The following is a 19,279-nucleotide window of genomic DNA, read 5'->3' as shown; positions in this document are numbered from 1 at the left end:
ATTAGGCAGTGATGCCATGCCAACACGTCAGGTGCCCCGTGCCATAATGAGGGAGGCTAATGCTGTGCGCCATGGCATCGGCTGGACTGGCACTGCCATGCCAACACCTAAAGGTCGGCATCCTCTTAATGACCCAGCCTGTCAAACATTACTGAACACAGGTGCTTGAGTCAGAGAAGTTGGGTGTGCATGTCTATGTTTGAGTGTGTTTGTGTGTGTGTGTGTGTGTGTGTGAGTATGTGTGAGTTAGACAAACTTTTGTGTATGTGTGTGTGTGTGTGTGTGTATGTTTAAGTATGACACAGTTTCAGCATCTATGTGTGTGTATGTGTCAGCATCTATATGTGTGTGTGTGTGTGTGTGTGTGTGTGTTTTCTGTATGGACAGGTGTATGTGTACATAATTGGATGTGTTTTGGATTTGTGTGATTACATGCTCATATCTTGACCACATGTAGTGGGCAGTGATTACCCGGGCATCTTGACCTCCTCCCCCACAAGTGCTCATGACACCTGCACTGAAATTAGGAGCTTACTGCACTCTGACAGGCCTGCCTCCCTAAGTGAGGGTGGATGAGTGAAAGCAAGGGTGTGAGTTTATGTTTGTTTGTGTGTGTGTGTGTGTGTGTGTGTGTGTGTGTGTGTGTGTGTGTGTCTGTGTGTGTGTACATGTGTAGGGAGGAAGGAGGACACACACACACACACGCACACACAGACACACACACACAAACAAACATAAACTCACACCCTCACACACACACACACACAAATTCTTATATAGAATGTAACTATTCATGGTAGACACTATTTCCTGTTACCAAACTTTACCCTGGGAAGATCTAAGGCAGACATCAGAATCAAAACACCAAAGCAGTGGCAAAGAGCACTGAGACCATAATGACTCGATTAATTGAATGAAAGTTCTATCTCGTTGCTAGGTGACGTGAAGTACTAATTTCTGTGATAAACAATGCTTTGGTAAGAATGCCTGAAATGCTCTTATAGGATACATCAAACTAGCATCGATCAGCCTTGCGTTACGCTCTGAAAGTTGAACCAAGTTCAACGCTCAGCTCTTATGTCGCTAGCATAACGCTGGCGGTACTGACCACCGTTCCACTGCCAAATCATAGCAAACAACAGAAAAATCAGTGTGATTCTGGCCGTCCAGTAATATGACCTGGGTGAGACTTGAGCTGTGTGTGTGTGAGAGCTGACCAGTAGAGTGTTTGTGTTTACCTGAGGTGGACCTGCAGCTGTGTGGATTGGCTGCGGGAGCCTCGTAGCCGTCGGCACACACACACTTGTAGGAGCCGTAGGTGTTCACACACTGCTGGCTGCAGGGGAAGCTGAGCCCACACTCGTCTATGTCCACGCAAGTCTTTCCATCATTCTTCAGGTAGAAACCAGCCCAACACTTACACTACACACACACACACATGCACACACACACACACACACAGAGAAGAAAGAGAGAGAGAGAGAGAGAGAGAGAGAGAGAGAGAGAGAGAGAGAGAGAGGTCAAAGGTCACCTGATATCTTGACATGTTATTTCCAGATTTTCACAACAAATCAAACACAATGATGTACATTCCCATTCAAATGTGGTTCCCCACAGAGGAGTAAAAAAATATCAATAGTTATATAAAATAATAAACATTGTCATTCATATTCATAAGACAAGGCAACCCTACAACTCAGTGGAAAGATACATACTGTGAAGGCTACATAGTACAAGACAAACCAAAAATCTTTGGAAGCCTTTCTGGGTCCCCCAATACAACTTGCACAGGTTCCCCTGGATTGTATAAACCAGCAGGACTGTCTGCCTACAGTACTTTCCCCTTCTCATGCTCAGCTCAGCTGACTTAAATTCTTTCATTTTGAATGTGAACAGAGTACAGAGCACACAAATGGCTGTGGTGTGATGCAACCTGTACTATAGCCTCAGCAACTGAGCCTTCATGTACAGTAAGGAGCAGGGGGAGTGTGTGTGTGAGTGTATGAGTGAAGTTGCATGTGTGTGTGTGCATGTGTGTGTGTGTGTGTGTGTGTGTGTGTGTGTGTGTGTGTGTGTGAATATACTGTACAGTATGGGTGAAGTGTGTGTGAGTGTGTGAACAGAGACATTATAAAGGAGGAGACAAGTCACAGAGGGAAAACTGAATGGAGGAGTGTGTGACGTGATAGCTCGCTGATATGACACTAGACGTCAAGCCCTGTGCATGTGTAGCCTACAGTAAAAAGAGTCAGTCCCATTGTCTGAAAAGTGGCCCACCTGAACGCTCTGTTTATCTCCAGCATTACTACAGCAAAGGCCACAGTGAAATGTAAATTAAGGATTTGAGCCTTATTTTAGTGACTATCAAAACATTGTGTATGCCCTTGACCATTGTGTGTGGAGTTCTGAGTCTCTCCCTATTAAATCAGGTAGGAGGATCTTTTTGGCTCGAAAAAACTGTGTTGAGGCATTGCCAAGGCATTGGCAAGATGTGCCTATTAAGACGTTAAGAGTGAAGCTTGGTGTGGACATGCATATGGGAGCAAGGTGTGTAGAACCAAATTATGTAATTTAATAACTCATAATAATGTCATAAAATCTTCTCTTAACTCCTCTTTCCTAAATGTAATAAGGCTGGATAATGTAGTGACTTTTCAATGTAATGGTTTTATCTATGTCAACCGGTCATTATCGTAAAATAAGTCCCGACAGGACGATCAGGACCCCAATGCGAAGCGGAGGTCATTGACAGTGGTTATTATATATTTTCAGGGGTCATTATATGGATTTAACAGACCTCCAAATGTTGGAAAGGCCAATTAATGTGAATGAAACTTTCTGCAGCACTCAAGAACCAATACTCAAATATATTGGTTAACTTTGTTTTCCAGAACACAGTAATGTAATAATTTCCCTTTATTGTTATGACTTGCCAAATATTTTGGTAGCATGCCACCAATAGATGGGGGCCAAGCAGTGTTGCAACTGAAACAGAAAATGAACTGATATGGTCCAGACCAATACCTCTATTGAGAATCGGTGATCATTTGTAGCCAAAACTCTGATAACTGGTCAAAATCTGAGGCCTGCGAAAAACTCAAAATCACTGTTATCTCTTACTAAGCAACAGACACATCCAGTACGACAATCTCCTGTTCTGGAACTTAAAATCACTAAAATCAGATACATAAGAACTTAAAATCCAGCCATGTCAAGGCACAGACATGACACTTCATGAAATGAGTCATAACACTGTCCCCAGTAGGTGTGCCACATTTCAGAACTTTTTACTACATGGTTTTATAGACTGTTATAAACTCCAATGGCAAAGGAGGAAAGCAGATAAAGGAAGAAACACAATGGGTTCCTAAGGCGGGATCACATTGGCCAACGGCAAGCGGCAGCGGCAAGCGTACTGTAACACAACGCTCAGACCATGATAAGTTCTATCTCGTTCCTATGGTAAAACAAACGGTTTGCCTTAACTGACAATTGAATACGCTTGCGGTGCGTTGCGCTCAGCTTTTTCAATGCTAGCATTACGCTAGCACTGCCACGTTTCACTGCAGAAGAACCATAGACAACAATAGGAAAACCTGCTGCTTGCTGCTGGTCAGTGTGATCCCCGCCTAATAAGATCATGTACAGACCCAATTAGGTGCCGACGCAGCATCGCTACTTGTCCTCTAATAATAAAAAGTAGAAACACAATTGGCCCCCAATAAAAAAATAAATAAATAAAATATAGCCACTGTTTGATCGACAATGATTGTCTACATAAGTCTTCTGCCTGGTCCCCGGTTATTGGTAGAACATTGTCCACGTTATTACTGTATGCTATTGGAACATTATTACATTATTGGTTTCTGAAAAAAAGGTTAAGACCAATAATGCAATAATCCCATTAATGTATAAAAGCCATTTTTACATTATTGGGAAGTTATTACATTATCAGGTTCGACACATATTTGATGGAGTTATGAGGTGATTTGGGAGTTATTACATTATCTGGAAATGATTACATTATTGGGTTCTACAGACTGTGAATGAGTGTGTGTGTGAAGGTCGATTTTAAACTGGGAGGGGAGCAGGTGAGTGTGTCCTGGTTTGGCAGTCTCCTGTGCCATGCTGTTCCAAGATGTGTGGAGAGCTGGGCGGATGACACATGACGTGTGTGTGTGTGTGCGAGCCTGTGTGTGTGTGTGTGTGTTTATAAGCATACATGTGGGCATGTGTGTGTGTGTGTGTGTGTGTGTGTGTGTGTGTGTGTGTGTGTGTGTGTGTGTGTGTGTGTGTGTGTTTGTGTGCGTACATGTGGGCATTTGCGTGTGTGTGTGTGTGTGTGTGCGTACATGTGTGTGTGTGTGTGTGCGTGTGTGTGTGTGGAGAGTCTTGCAATGACACATGAGGCTTCATGGCCGGCACCCCTGCTGTCACTCTCCGCTGGTCTTAATGACAGCACTGTCACCGTGGTGACTGTCTGCTCCAGCAGCGTCAGCCTCTTGTGGCTCCCAAGAGGGGGAATCTGTGTGTGTGTGTGTGTGTACATGAGTGTGTGAGGAGGTGACCTGAATGACAGCCACCCTCACATCTGCTGGCCATCTGTGTCCCTAACTGCCACAACAGTGGCAACAGTGGACCAACTATAGTCCTATACAGGTGTGTATGTGTGTGTGTGTGTGTGTGTGTGTGTCCTAACCTATTATAACAACCCCAGAGTTTCTCAGGCTCTCTCAGCACAGAGGATTTCAGAAACACAAAACTACCAGTTAACTATTGAAAATCTGTGTGTGTCTGCCTGTGTATGTGCTGGAGAGATTAATGTGTATATAAGTGTGTGTGTGTGTATGTGTGTGTGTGTGTTTGTGTACAGTGTGTGTGTGTGTATGTGTCTTGTAAGTGTGTATGTACACATATCAGGCCATTTATTCTTGTGTTAGTGTGTGCAGACAGATGTGTTGCATGTACGTCAGCTGCAGGTCACAATGGCTTATTCCATTTGTTTTCCTGATACTTACGGGCCTGATAAGCGTGACCCAGGGGCAGATGTGTGTGTGTGTGTTTGTGTGTGTGTGTGTGTGTGCGTGGCCCAGGGGCAGATATGTGTGTGTGTGTGTTTGTGTGTGTGTGTGCGTGACCCAGGGGCAGATTTGCTGATCCCACCTCTGCTCTCATGCCGCCTGGTATTTTCTCAGACGGGAGGAATGTAATTGGCATTTACGGGGCTGCAGTGGGTGTTTGTTTGAGTGGCGCGCTGAAACACGGCACTTCGCCTCTAATGAACTCTTTAGCGAACACACGCTAAACACGCTAATCCCCAACCAAAGCAAACACACTCCCGCCTCTAACCCTGTAGGCTCGGCTTTCTTGTGAAAGCGATCGGGGTGACTTTGTGTCTGGAGGGATCAGTGGGACATGGGGGGATTGGAGGCTGTGGGTTTTGTGCAAGAGAGTGTGTGTGTGTGTGTGTGTTTGTGAGAAATAGAGAGAGGGGAATGTATTTATGTATGTGTGTGTGTGTGTGTGAGAGAGAGAGAGAGAGAGAGAGAGAGAGAGAGAGAGAGAGAGAGAGAGAGAGAGAGAGAGAAAGAGAGAGATAGAGAGAGAGAGAGGGAGAGAGAGAGAGAGAGAGAGAGAGAGACAGAGAGAAAGAGAGAGATAGAGAGAGAGCAGGAGATACAGAGAAGGTGAGACGGATAAAGTATTAATATTGTTTACAAAAGCATGTGAAAGTGTACAGTATCCCACAGACTGCATCACCAAACCCACAGGTAGCCTTGAGTCATGGATAGCACTGAAGCAGAGGGTATGTGTGTGTGTGCACGTGCATGTGTTTGTGTGGTTGTCTGTGCGTATGTGTGCACACACACACGTGTGCTTTCAGTGGTTAAATTGGGCCGGGGCTCTCCGGGGCTCAGCCCCAGCACATAAGCCTGCTCGTTTGTGTCCAGATGTGCCTGCTTGTTGCCTACTGGAAATAGGCCTACAGTATGCCGCATAAAATTTGATTAAAGTGATGCTTTTTGAAAACATGATATTTCTGACAATAAATTAAAGATTTTTAAAAACGACATGTCTATTTTGTCTCGGCGGAGCCGTATTCTTGTTCAGCTGCTTAATCTCGTTGACCATCACGCACCATTCGCGCATGCATTCCGAAAGCAAGTGCACAACAGCAGATAAGCTACCACAAAAAGGCAACCAGAACGACAGAATCCTCATCCAATGAATTTATCCCCTTGAATGAATTGCTAAAATATTAAAGTGATTTTAAACTAGTTTGTTCCCTGGCAGGCCATTTATTTTAATTAGCCTAATTTCACAGACCTGTTGCAGGGACATTTTCCTACACTTTTTCTGTAAACAACTGTTGGCCCGAATACAATGGCATGAATTATGATCATCAGCTTTGCATAATGACAAAACAAAGAGGTCTATCTAGGTAGGCTTAGGCTTTATTTTTTTGATGAATGTTCCTGGGAGGTCCTTAGTTGCGCGGGATGTGGATACGCAAATGTTCGAGAAGACCTACTGAAAAAACGAGCTGTGGGCCGCCACTGCTGCTGCATTTTTTCAATGTTTAATTTATTCATGAAATCGTTCAATATTACACAACAATAAAAATAGCTTGTGTAATGTTTTAATTGAAACATGCTTTGCGCACAAATGATAGTTGGGGCAAAGAGAATGGACATCTCAACATAAGGATACATTAGAAGATGATGATTGGCGCACTGTTCTTAGCAGATATGCATGGTGGGTACTACAGAATACAACTCTAGCGGACCCCCTACTCATATGCTGTCTCTTCTGTATGATTTACTGATGAAGCATCTCACTTTTCCTGACCTTTTTCACAACATGTGGCACATGTTTGGCACATTGCATGGGTCAGTTCTTATATCATAACAAAGTAATACAATGTGTAATCAAATGATGACTGATTAACAGTAATGTAAATGCTAAATGCCCTAACACCTGTAGATACTACAACAATGCAAAGTACTGTATAGGCTCTTAACCGTACAGTTTTGCACATATCATGTAAGACTTGGTTTCTCCATTTCTTTGCACAAAACTCTCCAGAAAGTGCCATTTTTTGGTTTAAAAACCAAACGAAGAGCCCCCCCCCCCCGCCCACATAAACAAATCCCAATTTAACCCCTGTGTGCTTGCACACCTTGTATCCCACAGGTAGGTCCAGGCAGTCCTGCGAGCAGCCGCTGACTCGCCGGTTGAGACACTCATTGACGTTGCAGTTCCTCTCATCTGAGCGGTCGCCACAGTCGTCACGGAGATTGCACACGCTGGCCAGTGGTACGCAACGGCCGTTGCCACACATGAAGAATGAACCGTTGCACAAACTTTCTAAAGCACGGAGCAGAGGGCCGCACTATCAGAGTTCATGGCAGGACAGGGAAAACATGCACACATACACACTCTTGACACAGGGAAAACATGCACACATACACACTCCTGACACAGGGAAAACATGCACACATACACACTCCTGAAACAGTCAAGGCCAAGCAACATAGACTTTAGCCAAGACAGACTATATACTTTCATGGTTAACTGTTTTTTAATGATCTGTTTTCACAGGTGGTAAAATATATTTCCTTCTCATTACATTTTCTTTCCATCCATTTTTTTTTATATATATCTCCCTGTCACACACACATACACAGATGATTCACCCACATATGCACACACACACACACACACACACACAGATGGACTTGCACTTGCACACACACACGCACACTCACCCTAACATATGCATGGACTGGCACACACACACACACACACACACACACACACACACACAGAGAGAGAGAGAGAGAGAGAGAGAGAGAGAGAGAGAGAGAGAGAGAGAGAGAGAGAGAGAGAGAGAGAGAGAGAGAGAGAGAGAGAGAGAGAAAGCAGTGTGCAGTGGAGCTGACTGAGGTGTGTGTGGGGCTGTGGGCTTGCCTGCGGCGGAGCACTTGGGGTTGTGTGGCAGCTCGTCGGAGTGGTCTGGGCAGTCTGAGACACCGTCACACTCCCACTGGGTGCTGAGCAAACATCGGCCGTCGGCACACTGGAACTCGCCCAGTCTGCAGGAACGATACTCTACACACACACACACATGCACGGAAAGGTGGAATAGGAGATAAGATGAGGAGGGAAGGAGAAGAGGAGGGGAAGAGTGCAGGACAGGGGGATAGAGAGAGGCAGGAAAGAGAGAAAGATGAGGAGGAGGAGGGGGAGGAGGACGGGAACAACAGAGGCAGAATGAGGACACAGGAGACATTTGAGGTGAAGAAAAAGAACCAGAGGAGAGAAACATCACATGAGTTGAGGACATGAGCACATTCACTTCCCACACAGCCTCTCCTACAGCCAGGCTACACCTGGCACGCACCTGAAGCATTCCGTTAGCGTTAGCGTATGCTACAGCAATTAGCTCACACTATAATCAATAGCATTAAATAGTAAATGGACAGCATTTATATAGCATTTATATAGCACTTCTTTATATAGCACTTCTTTACTCCTCCCAGCACATTCACTTCCCACACAACCTCTCCTACAGCCAGGCTACTACGGGCGCGAAGCTGAAGCATTCCATTAGCGTTAGCTTATGCTGCAACAATTAGCTCCCACTATAATCAATAGTGTTAAATGGTAAATGGACAGCATTTATATAGAGCTTCTTTACTCATCCCAGCACTCAAAGCACTTTACACAGTAATGCCTCACATTCACCCATTCACTGACACCTTGATACAACGATGGCAGAGGCTGCCATGCACATGATCTCAATCAGTACACTGGGAGTTTGGGGTTCAGTGTCTCGCTCAAGGACACTTTGACGGGGTCGGGAGGAGACATCTCAAAAACTGATCGACTCCTCTACCTCGTGAGCCACCACGTCCTGATGTAGAAATAGCTATACCAGACGTGAGCGTATGGCCTACGTCCATAAAACATTACACCAGTCTTTTCCACTCTGTGCACGAAAAGTTTAAATTGCCCGCCCGGCTGTTGTGCTCACATCTTTTATGCCAAACTAATCATTAGATAAACTATAGAGATTCCCTAGAGTTGTTACAGACCCGTCATCACAATATTATTATTATCATCATCAGGCAAATGACTAGTCATAAGACTTATCATCACAATACCAATCTTCAAAAATCATCTTGTAAACTAGAGGCATTTACTAGCAATTACATAATTTTTCACAAACTATTAGTTAAACTACAGGGCTTTCACTTGACTTTCCTATTGTTATCATTATTCAAAAAATGATGCTTAACCATTCACAAGAATTTTCACAGAGCCTTCATCATTTTATCATTCATGAAAAACCATCAGGTGAAGAACAGACCATCCTTAGATTGGTCACAACCTCTTTCATCACAATCTCCTTCTCCACAAATCATGAAGTAAACGACATGTAAGGCTCCACCTTTGGGCTTTCACGGCTGTACTACCAGCGTGGGCCACAGCGCCATATGTTCTGAGTAACAGCCTGCTGGCATACAGCACTAAAGGCTGACAGCTTGATGTAGAGCCAGTAGATTACAGTTGCATCACCTCAGTGCTCAGAAAAAAAAATGGAATACATTCATCTGAGCTGTCAAGCATGAACGATGAGGGCGGCAAACTGCCTTAAACTCTGGAAATGTGTGTCAGTGCTGTTATCAGCGCGGGAGCTGTTATCGGGGCTTGTTACGGTGTGTGTGTGTGTGTGTGTGTGACAGGAGAGGAGAGGAGGACTTGCCACATTGTGGGTGTTCGTCAGAGCCATCGCCACAGTCGTCGTCATGGTCGCAGACATACTGTCTAGGGATGCACTTCTGGTTGCGACAGCGGAAGGTGCCTTCTCTGCATGTGGTGTTAGGAGCTTAAGGAAGAGAGCGAGAATAAAAGACACAGAGAGAGAGAGAGAGAGAGAGAAAGAGAGAGAGTGAGGGGGGATGGAGAGAGACAGAGAGAGATAAAGAGAGAGTGCAGGAGATACAGAGAAGGTCAGACGGATAAAGTATTAATTTTGTGGAAAAGCATGAAAAAATGTACAGTATCCCACAAACTGCATCACCAAACCCACAGGTAGCCCTGAGTCATGGATAGCACTGAAGCAGAGGGCCTTGAGGGCTAGTTCTCAGGAGAACACTGGACATAGTAAAGACAGAGGGAAGGGCATCATAGCTGTGCATTTGGGTCAACTCTGATGTGGTTCCCAATCTGTGGCTGGGTTTCACTTCCAACTTTTGGATATTTTTTAATTGCTTTTATTAAAAATTTGGCTGAAATAAATTTGAGTGTGTGCAAATATCCATCTGCAAAGCTCTGCAAACACTCTCTGAATCAAGAGAGAGGTTGGGAAGAGATGTGGGATAAAAATGCACGGTTGTCAGGGCAACTGTAATGGTAAATTCTCAACAAATGTGATTTAATGCCAATTAACCCACTTCAATCTACTTAACTTGCATTAAACCCTACACAAATCGGGAGTAAGAACTTTGTCCAGCATCCACATACAGTATAGTATGTTCAACGACCTCAGATCATTTGTGTGTGGTCGCGTACGTTTTGGGATTACTCAAGCAAAAGAAGCTGTTTGCACATGTAAGTAAGCATCTGATCCTTAGCACAGGTTCTTTATCAAGGAGTCCCTTACCACAGCCAGCTGCTGCCAGCTCATCGCTGCCGTCGGGACAGTCTCTCTCCCCATCACAGAGCCAGCGCTTGGGCACGCAGCCGTAGGAGCCGGGGCAGCTGAAGAGACCGGAGCCACACGTCACTGACCCTGGGGTAGGGAAGAGGACATGGAGGAGGTGGAGACGGAGGTAGAGAGAGGGATGGAGAGATGGACAGAGAGAAGAGGGTGGTGAGATGGATGGAGAGACGAGGTTGGAATGAGCAATATGGAGAGATGGATGGAGAGAAATAGTGAAGAGCGAAGGATGGAGATGAGTGGAGAGAAATAGGTGGAGGGATGGGCATGGAAGAGAGGTGGGTGGAGACAGATGGAGAGACAGAGACAAAGACAGAGAGATAGAGATAGAGAGGGATTAGGAAAAGAATAGCGACAGGGAGGTGGAGAGGAAGGGATAGAGAGAGGGGGTAGATAGAAAGAGAGCGGAGAAAGCGTGGGTAAATGAGGTAGGTCAGCTGATCAACTCAAGAGACCTCTATTGAGTTCCTGTGGGAGACCACAAGTAATAATCTGCTCCAGGCTGACCTTTAATGCAGCAAAGGAAATCGATGACTTAAATGTTTGTCTGTGTTTGTCCAGGGCACTGGGCTATCCCAGATAGCCCTCAGTGAAGATAAATAGATGATTATTGCTGAGCCATCGACAACTGACAGTCACTTGCTCTGACTTTTTTTTCCGTAGTTGTTGTTGTTGTGTTTGGTTTAGGAGAGTCAGGCGTGAATAATCGCCTGCATGACACGCAAAATTCACACCGATTTACCACAAATCCCTTCGCTCTCGTCCAAGCCGTCTCCACAGTCGTCCTCTCCGTCACAAAGCCACTGCTTGGCAATGCACTTGTGCTTGGAGCACGCAAACTGGTTCCACAGACACGAGGAGTCTGCAGGGGAGAGAGAATGAGAGAGAAAGAGAGAGAGAGAGAGAGAGAGAGAAAGAAGAGAAGGAGTAAGAGAGAGAAAGAGAGATTTAACATGACAATGAGCCACTGACAGAAAAAAGAAGCTACACGCAAGAGACACACACACTGTGCTGAAACACTGTAAAGCAGTACGCCTTCAATAGTTTATGGCAGCGCAAGCTTCATCCACTGCTGAGCTGCTGGGGAAGAAAATAAACGTTATTTTAATGGTCAGGGAGCACAGAGACTGAGAACTCATCCTGGGTTTCTGTATTCACCACACAAAGCAGCCCATCATGGACAACCCACAAGGCAAATGGAGACGCGAAATTATCCTTTTTTCTTTTTCTTTGTGCAGTTCTGCCCTTTAGCTGATAAATGTGCAGCATGAAGACAGAGCTGTATTAGGTTGCATTTTTTGGGTCATAATTCTTCTGCATTACAGATGCAGTGGAACAACAGATACAGTAAATGCCATTTGGAGGCTGGTGGTGCTGCCGTAAGCGCTTCCTACGGGTCGGGCGTGTCGGGTGATTTGCTTCTTTCACTTGTTTGTTTTTCTATTTGTACTGGCCATTGATCGTGTGGCAACACGGCTCTCTATGGCTCTTCCCCTCATGGGGTGATGGCGGTCATTCTCATTCCCTGTGGGCCAAAGGCTGAGTCCAGAAAAGTGGTGTGAAATCAAAACAACTGGACATTTCTCCGGACGTTGGCCAGAAATCATCCAAAGTAACCAGAACAACAAAATCGAGGACGAGGAACATGGTCCCTGCCACGGAGAAAAAAAAAATATTTAGACAAAACAGAAATAAAACAATGAATCATAAAAGTATGAACAATAAAACTAAAGCAACCAAAATCCAACTGAGTCACTGGCCACCACAAGGTCACACACACAAAGAAACACACACACACACACACACACACGCACGCACGCACGCACGCACGCACGCACGCACGCACAAACACAAACACAAACACAAACACAAACACAAACACAAACACAAACACATCCTCCACATGGCCTTATAGCTGTCGACTTTGAAGAGGAGATTGAGGCAATTCCCTCTCAGGGTCTGACCAGAGTGGAAAAACAAATGATCAGACTCGGCGGGGAGACCAACTGCACATACGGCACCATTCACGGCTTCTTAGAAAGCTCCGGAAAAAAGACAACGGGCAGATAGGTACCAGGAAATGGACAAACCGATTCCATGCATCTGACAGTGTGAGTGGGAAGGTCTCTTTCTGAGAGATCAGTAGGAGAATAATAGGAAAAGGCCGGAGGCTCCTGCAGTTCGGCTTAAAGGCCTTTTTTTTTTTTGACAGGCTACCTGCCGACAACTCTAGACTACTAGAGTCTTTCAGTTTTGTTTCCACTCTTTGACACTACTGTTTGACGGCTGTATATTCGGACAATTGTGTGCAAGTCCGTGTGACAAAGTCTTGCGGGAATCGGAATACCTCTGCCACTCAGCAGGACAGACGGCTGTTTACTTTGCCCTGACACTCCCGGATATACCACTTTTTATGCAGCCGTCACACCACAGCCCACCACAGGTTACACACTAGAGTTTACATAGTTCCAAAGCTCAGATAGACCAGTATAGTAAAACTAACCTTCCATTGACCACAATACAAAACAATGCATTGAGTAAGAAACACAAACCACACTGATTTGTTTGTAAAGACAAACAATTAGTGTTAGTAGTTAAGATTAGGTATAGATGAGACAGTAGTGTGCAAGTGTCAAAGGCACTGATGTTACTGTACACACTAACTCAAGTTTGATTGCAGTGATGTCTATGCAGTGGAAAGCCACATTCCTCTACGTCCAGATGGAACCTACTGTAATAGTCCAGTTGGATTTCACAAGGCCTTTCTCATGGAATACCTGATGATGTTGGATTCTCCTCCAGGTTTTAAACTGCATAAACTCTGATTTTGGGCTGCTTAGTACATTCTCCTTTATCGACCGTTTCCTGTTATTATGACCGCCGCGCAGCGAAGCGGCGGTCATATAGGTTTAGTCAGATTTTTTTTTTCTTTTTCGCATGCCCAAATTTCCGTCAATGATTCCCGGGACACTGAAAGACCGGGGTACACGAAACTTGGTGGGCATGTAACCCCACATGGATAGCATGGAACCATCGTTTTTCGTTTTGATCTGTAGCCCCCCCGCTGGACTGGACCCCCCGAAAGGAGGGTAGGGCAGACACAGTTTTCTGTGAATATCTCGAGAACCGTAGGGTTTAGGAGGACCATTTTTTTTTTGTATATTGATCTCAAGGGGCCATGTCAACCCATTCCATAACCACTCATTTCATGTATAGCGCCACCTAGTTAAACACAAAAAAGTAAAAATGAGGTGTTGTAATCGCAGGTATCTGTGACCTAACATAGTCAAAACTGCACGAAATTGGATGGGTAGGATCATTATGACACCCTCTGTATGCACGCCAAGTTTTGTGGAATTCCGTTCATGGGGGGCCACACAATAAATTCATTTATGTTACTATACACCAACTGGCCTGTAGGTGGCCGGAGACAGTTTTCTGTGAATATCTCGAGAACCGTAGGGCCTAGGAGGTCCACCTTTTTTATGTATGTTGGTCTTAAGGGGGCATGTCAACCCATCCCATTACCACTTATTTCATGTATAGCGCCAACCTAGTTAAAAATGAAAAAGCAAAAAATCAGGTGTTTTCATCACAATATCTCTGGCTGACAAGGTCAAAACTGCACGAAAATAAAAGTGTAGGATCATTATGACACCCTCCGAATGCATGCCAAGTTTTGTGTACTTTCGTTCATGGGGGGCCTTACAATAAAATAATTTGGCATGTAACCCCAATGGATAGCATGGAACCGTCATTTTTCGTTTTGATCTGTAGCCCCCCCGCTGGACTGGACCCCCGAAAGGAGGGTAGGGCAGACACAGTTCTCTGTGAATATCTTGAGAACTGTAGGGCCTAGGATGACCATTTTTTTCCGTATGTTTGCCTCCAGGGGTCATGTTAACCCATTTCATGTGCACACATGTGCACAAACAGATACACACACACACATACATTCACAGTAATCATACGTATGACACATACTCACATAGTAGACATATGTACGCTTGCATGCACAGGCACATACGCAGGCACACACACAAGCACGCACACACACACACACACACACACACACACACACACACACACACACACACACACACACACACACACACACACATACACACACACCCACACACATAACATAAACATGTACATGCACACATGCACACAATTCAAGAATTTCTCAGAATTATGAACAGGCAAGATGGAGGTGGGGTTGTATAAAATGAATTTTACATGTGAAATCTATGCACTAATCATGTTTTGGTACTTGTTGTCTAGCAGATACCAGTGAGAATTGAGTGTGGATAATGCAATTTAGTGAGACAGTTAGAATCATATAGGCCTTTCAGCGTGATTTATTTTTGTGGAAAAAATGTGCTGGACTGGGCGGCGGTCATATTTTGTACCGCTCTGCGGTACATCTAGTTATCATCCAATTTCAAGGTCTCCTGAAATTTGATTTTTTTTCGCAGACAAATTTACATTTTCAACTCCTCATAATGTAGTGTCGTAAAAAGCTACTCTAAATCATTCAACTCTAACTTAAAATAAATAAATAAATAAAAATTGTGCTAATCACCGCAGCCAATCACGATCATGACATTTCCTTGGGTGTGTGTAGCTGTCAACAAACGAGACAGATGGACTTCACACGTTCGGTCTCTCATGCATTTTAATGAATTCTCCCATTCAAAATTTGGTTAAAAAATGTGTCCTTTTAAATGAAAGCAAACAGAGTGAGAGGAATTTGTGGGCTTGAATGAAATCAGCCCTCGGCCATAAGAGCCCTTTCTATTGAGGCTGGAGGATGCGCGCGCACACGCACACACACACACACACACACACACACACACACACACACACACACACACACACACACACACACACACACACACACACACACACACACACACACACATATCTTCTTCCATTCCATTCATTACTGAGTGTGGAGTAGGATGCCCTGATGTCGTTATTAATATTAGATGATTAACAATGCTACAGTTACAGCGAAATGGATTTTCAAGTGTCACATTCTGTGATTAACAAGGCTCCCTTCGCAAAATCAGACTTGAATTATTAATGTGCGTGACCGACAGCCTCAACCAGCGTTGCGGTCCTCTGCCGCACAATCATCTATTCATTCACAGGCATAATGTCCTCCACTTCACCATGACAACCGCAATACAGGTCAGCACATTCCATAATTATTCTGTCCATTTCCGACTTCTCGCTTGCGCCTTTATGTAAAGTGAAAAGTCCCTGTAATGTATTTAAGAAGTTTCTATTCCCACTTCATCTCACAAGACAGCTTTGTAGCTTGGCAGAAAAAAAAATGAGTTTAAAGTTCCTTCTGTAGCAAAAAAAAAAGTTAAGCAGGTCTAGGAATAATGGAATGAGGAAACAAGGAAACACTGAAAAGCTTTATACGCATCGACTTTATCAGAGTCGTCCTGCTCTCTAATCAGCTGGGCAGCTGGATTAATGGCTACCCTTTGTCACTTTGAAACATTCTGTACTCTATCTCACTGTGTGTGTGTGTGTGTGTGTGTGTGTGTTTGTCCTCTGCCTCGGACATCAACAGCCACTGAAAGTGGAGTGGGCTTCCTGGTCAGTTGTGTGTTAAAGTGCATGTGTGTGTGTGTGTGTGTGTCTGTGTGTGTGTGTGTGTGTGTGTGTGTGTCTGTGTGTGTGTATGTCTGTGAGTGTGTGTCCTCTGCCTCCTGTGCAGCAGACCCTGAAAGTGGAGTGGGCCTCCTGGTCAGTTTCTGTGTGTGTGTGTGTGTGTGTGTGTGTGTGTGTGTGTGTGTGTGTCTGGCCTTACCACACTGAAACTCATCCGCTCCATCCTCGCAGTCCTTCTGTCCATCGCACAGCCAGACGCTGGAGATGCAGTTTCCGCTGGGACAGGCAAAGTGTCCGTCTTCACAAGTGTGTCCAACAGACGCTGCGGGATCGGAGAGCACAATAACAGGAGGTTGACTTAAGGGATCAATCACTGGAATATTAACTAGCCCCGATCAATGGGAATCTGACAAAGACGCTGCACAGCGACACATCTCCGGCCAAATTAGAAGCGGAGATTGATTCAGATAAATGCTGGACGAATCGTTGAAAAAGTTGTAACGCAGGCGTGAGGCTACGAGGAAACAACTTGAAAGTGGAATGCACAAACAAATCACATGATCAAAGCGCATTTATATGGAACCACTTCAACCACGCCAGCACTGATCACTAAATTAAAAACTATAAGCTTTCGGTGTTACTACCAAATTACTATCCATTCCAACACATCAAAGACTAAGCCATGCTTTGAGGGAAGATCAATGTAAGACTTAGACGATGAATTTACAAAACCAACTTTGCAAACCAACTTAGCAAAAACCTTCTCCTTTTTATGAAATGATGACCCTTTTCTTCTCAAGAAAATGTTCCCATCTGGCCTTCTGGGCTACAAATCCCACCAAATGCAACAGCTGATCACAAGGCTTGGAATGCAGCTGGGATCAAAAGTGATTGCCGAATAGCGGAGCGCTGCCTGTTCTTAGGGAGGTGTAATACAGTTCCTACAACTTGGCCAATTCGAAACCCTATTAATCTGGTTGAATCTAAACCCTGAGACCTGATAAGACCTCAGTCTTCCTGTAGCTCGCTACAAATAGCAAGAGAATCTGCTCATGATTCAAAACTTCATCCCTAGGCTTCGATTTTCCGCTCTCAATGTTACATCATTGTGCTTGGAAAACAAAAAACAAAGGTCATAAATATGCAGAAAAAAGAAACAGAAAGAAAGAGAAAAAAAGAAGAAAAAAAAAAACGAGGCAGAGAGAACAGAGGTGGCGGAGGCGCCGTTAAGATGCGAACGCTGACAGTCACCCTGGCAGTGGGCTTCGTCGGCGTAATCCCCGCAGTCGTTGGCTCCGTCGCAGATCCAGGACGGGTGGATGCACAGCGACGTGGAGTTGCAGCTGAGGAACGGCGTCTCCCTCGCGCCCAGCTGGTAGTAATCCACGCAGCTCATGTTATCTGCAAACACAGCGGCACCCAAGACATTACAGATCAGCATGCGGGGGAGAGCACGGGGTTAGGGAGCAAAGACAATACCAGGGGGGTGGGGGGGTGTTCATGGGATGGGGGGGGCAGATAATGATGCCTTACCGTAGTACACCACAGGGGTTTATCTTACCGCAGTTCTTTTCGTCAGAGGCGTCGGCGCAGTCGATAATCTGATTGCACCAGGCCGAGTTCGGGACGCATCCACCGTCCTGACAGCGGGATTCCGAGGCGCCGCATGTGGAATCTATGAGAGAGAGAGAGAAAGAGAGATGTCGGGTCTATGTGTAAGCCAGAAAAACAAATGGCACAATGCCTTTATTCACCTTTTTTCTCCCAAGCATCCAGGGAAATAAAGAGAAAGAAGAACAGCCTGATGCAACAAACATACAAAAGGCTGATTACAATGGAGGGACAGATGGTATTGTTGTTAATTGCTGTTTCCCTACACCTCCTATGGGATTGACAGCATGTGACTGTGTAGTCACAGGCTTTTGTAGCTGCACCCCCTCACTCCACACATGCACATACTGTATGCACACTTTCTCTCTCTCTCTCTCTCTCTCTCTCTCTCTCTTTCTCTCTCTCACACACACACACACACACACACACACACACACACACACACACACACACACACACACACACACACACATACACACACACACACACACACATACACACACATGCTACCAGGTTTTTTGGATTGAATGAGGCCTTGCATGTTTTTTCCAGAGTCCATTGTTATCTTGGCTACAGAAGTTGTTTTGGTTTACCCTAAGCCAGTGTCAAGTTCAGTCAGTTCATATTCAACTTCAAAATGAATTCATTAAATGCGTTCTAGGAAAGTTAAGTTCATGAAAGGCTTTCTAGGAAGGTTAAGCCTTCATTACCATTTCAAGATGTCACAGACGCTGTCTTAGGCTATTTGAGTATACATTCTCTCTCTTTCTGTTTGTGTGTGTGTGTGTGTGTGTGTGTGTGTGTGTGTGTGTGTGTGCCTCATGTTGGGGTGTCTGTACACTCACTGTTACAGAACACCTCGTCTGAGTTATCCCCACAGTGGTCAACTCCGTCACAGAAGCGGCTGTTGGCCACACAGCGCTGGTTGTAACAGGGTTTGAAACCCTGCCTGCACCTTCGGTTTTCTGTGGATGAGAGAGGGAGAGAGAGAGAGAGAGAGAGAGGGGGATAGAGAGATGTAAAGAAAAAGTAGAGCTAGCATAAAACACTGCTGTTCCAGGTGGAGCAGGTGGAGGAGGTGTGGAGCTTTGTTTGTTGTTATGTTTCCCAGCACTTCAGAATTAATTTATTTGTTTCACCTTCATCTATTGATTTGGACCCCTGGGCTAAAACATTTCAAGGTCACCGGTGAGATGATCAGATGAATCCTGTTTGAACAGATTCCTCTTACCACAGTATTGCATTTTCTCGTCTGACTTGTCCTTGCAGTGTGCAATCCCATCGCAGGTCAGCTGATAGTCAACGCACTCT

The 19,279-nt window shown here is 44.9% G+C and overlaps 1 protein-coding gene across 1 annotated transcript in view; it reads right to left on the bottom strand.

Annotated features, from left to right (window-relative positions):
• Positions 1–19,279, bottom strand: part of LOC143142500 (low-density lipoprotein receptor-related protein 1B-like) — a 252,224-nt gene that overhangs the window by 82,764 nt on the left and 150,181 nt on the right. The window contains exons 46-56 of the mRNA XM_076303422.1: positions 19,200–19,279; positions 18,814–18,933; positions 17,919–18,032; positions 17,597–17,758; positions 16,557–16,679; positions 11,469–11,588; positions 10,670–10,798; positions 9,770–9,892; positions 7,972–8,112; positions 7,181–7,368; positions 1,239–1,422 (exon numbers count right to left, since the gene is read on the bottom strand). The exon at positions 19,200–19,279 is cut by the window's right edge and continues 49 nt beyond it. Of these exons, the coding sequence (XP_076159537.1) occupies positions 1,239–1,422; positions 7,181–7,368; positions 7,972–8,112; positions 9,770–9,892; positions 10,670–10,798; positions 11,469–11,588; positions 16,557–16,679; positions 17,597–17,758; positions 17,919–18,032; positions 18,814–18,933; positions 19,200–19,279 (1,484 nt within the window). The remainder of the gene's footprint in view (positions 1–1,238; positions 1,423–7,180; positions 7,369–7,971; positions 8,113–9,769; positions 9,893–10,669; positions 10,799–11,468; positions 11,589–16,556; positions 16,680–17,596; positions 17,759–17,918; positions 18,033–18,813; positions 18,934–19,199) is intronic.

The sequence above is a fragment of the Alosa pseudoharengus genome, unplaced genomic scaffold, assembly GCF_046254945.1.
Source record: "Alosa pseudoharengus isolate Yale_2024_CS ecotype anadromous, Long Island Sound unplaced genomic scaffold, YU_APseudo_1.1 YU_APseudo_1.1_scf_24, whole genome shotgun sequence".
Lineage (NCBI taxonomy): Eukaryota > Metazoa > Chordata > Actinopteri > Clupeiformes > Clupeidae > Alosa > Alosa pseudoharengus.
The sequence above is the reverse complement of the archived record's forward strand: the minus strand, read 5'-3'. Positions and strand labels throughout refer to the sequence as shown.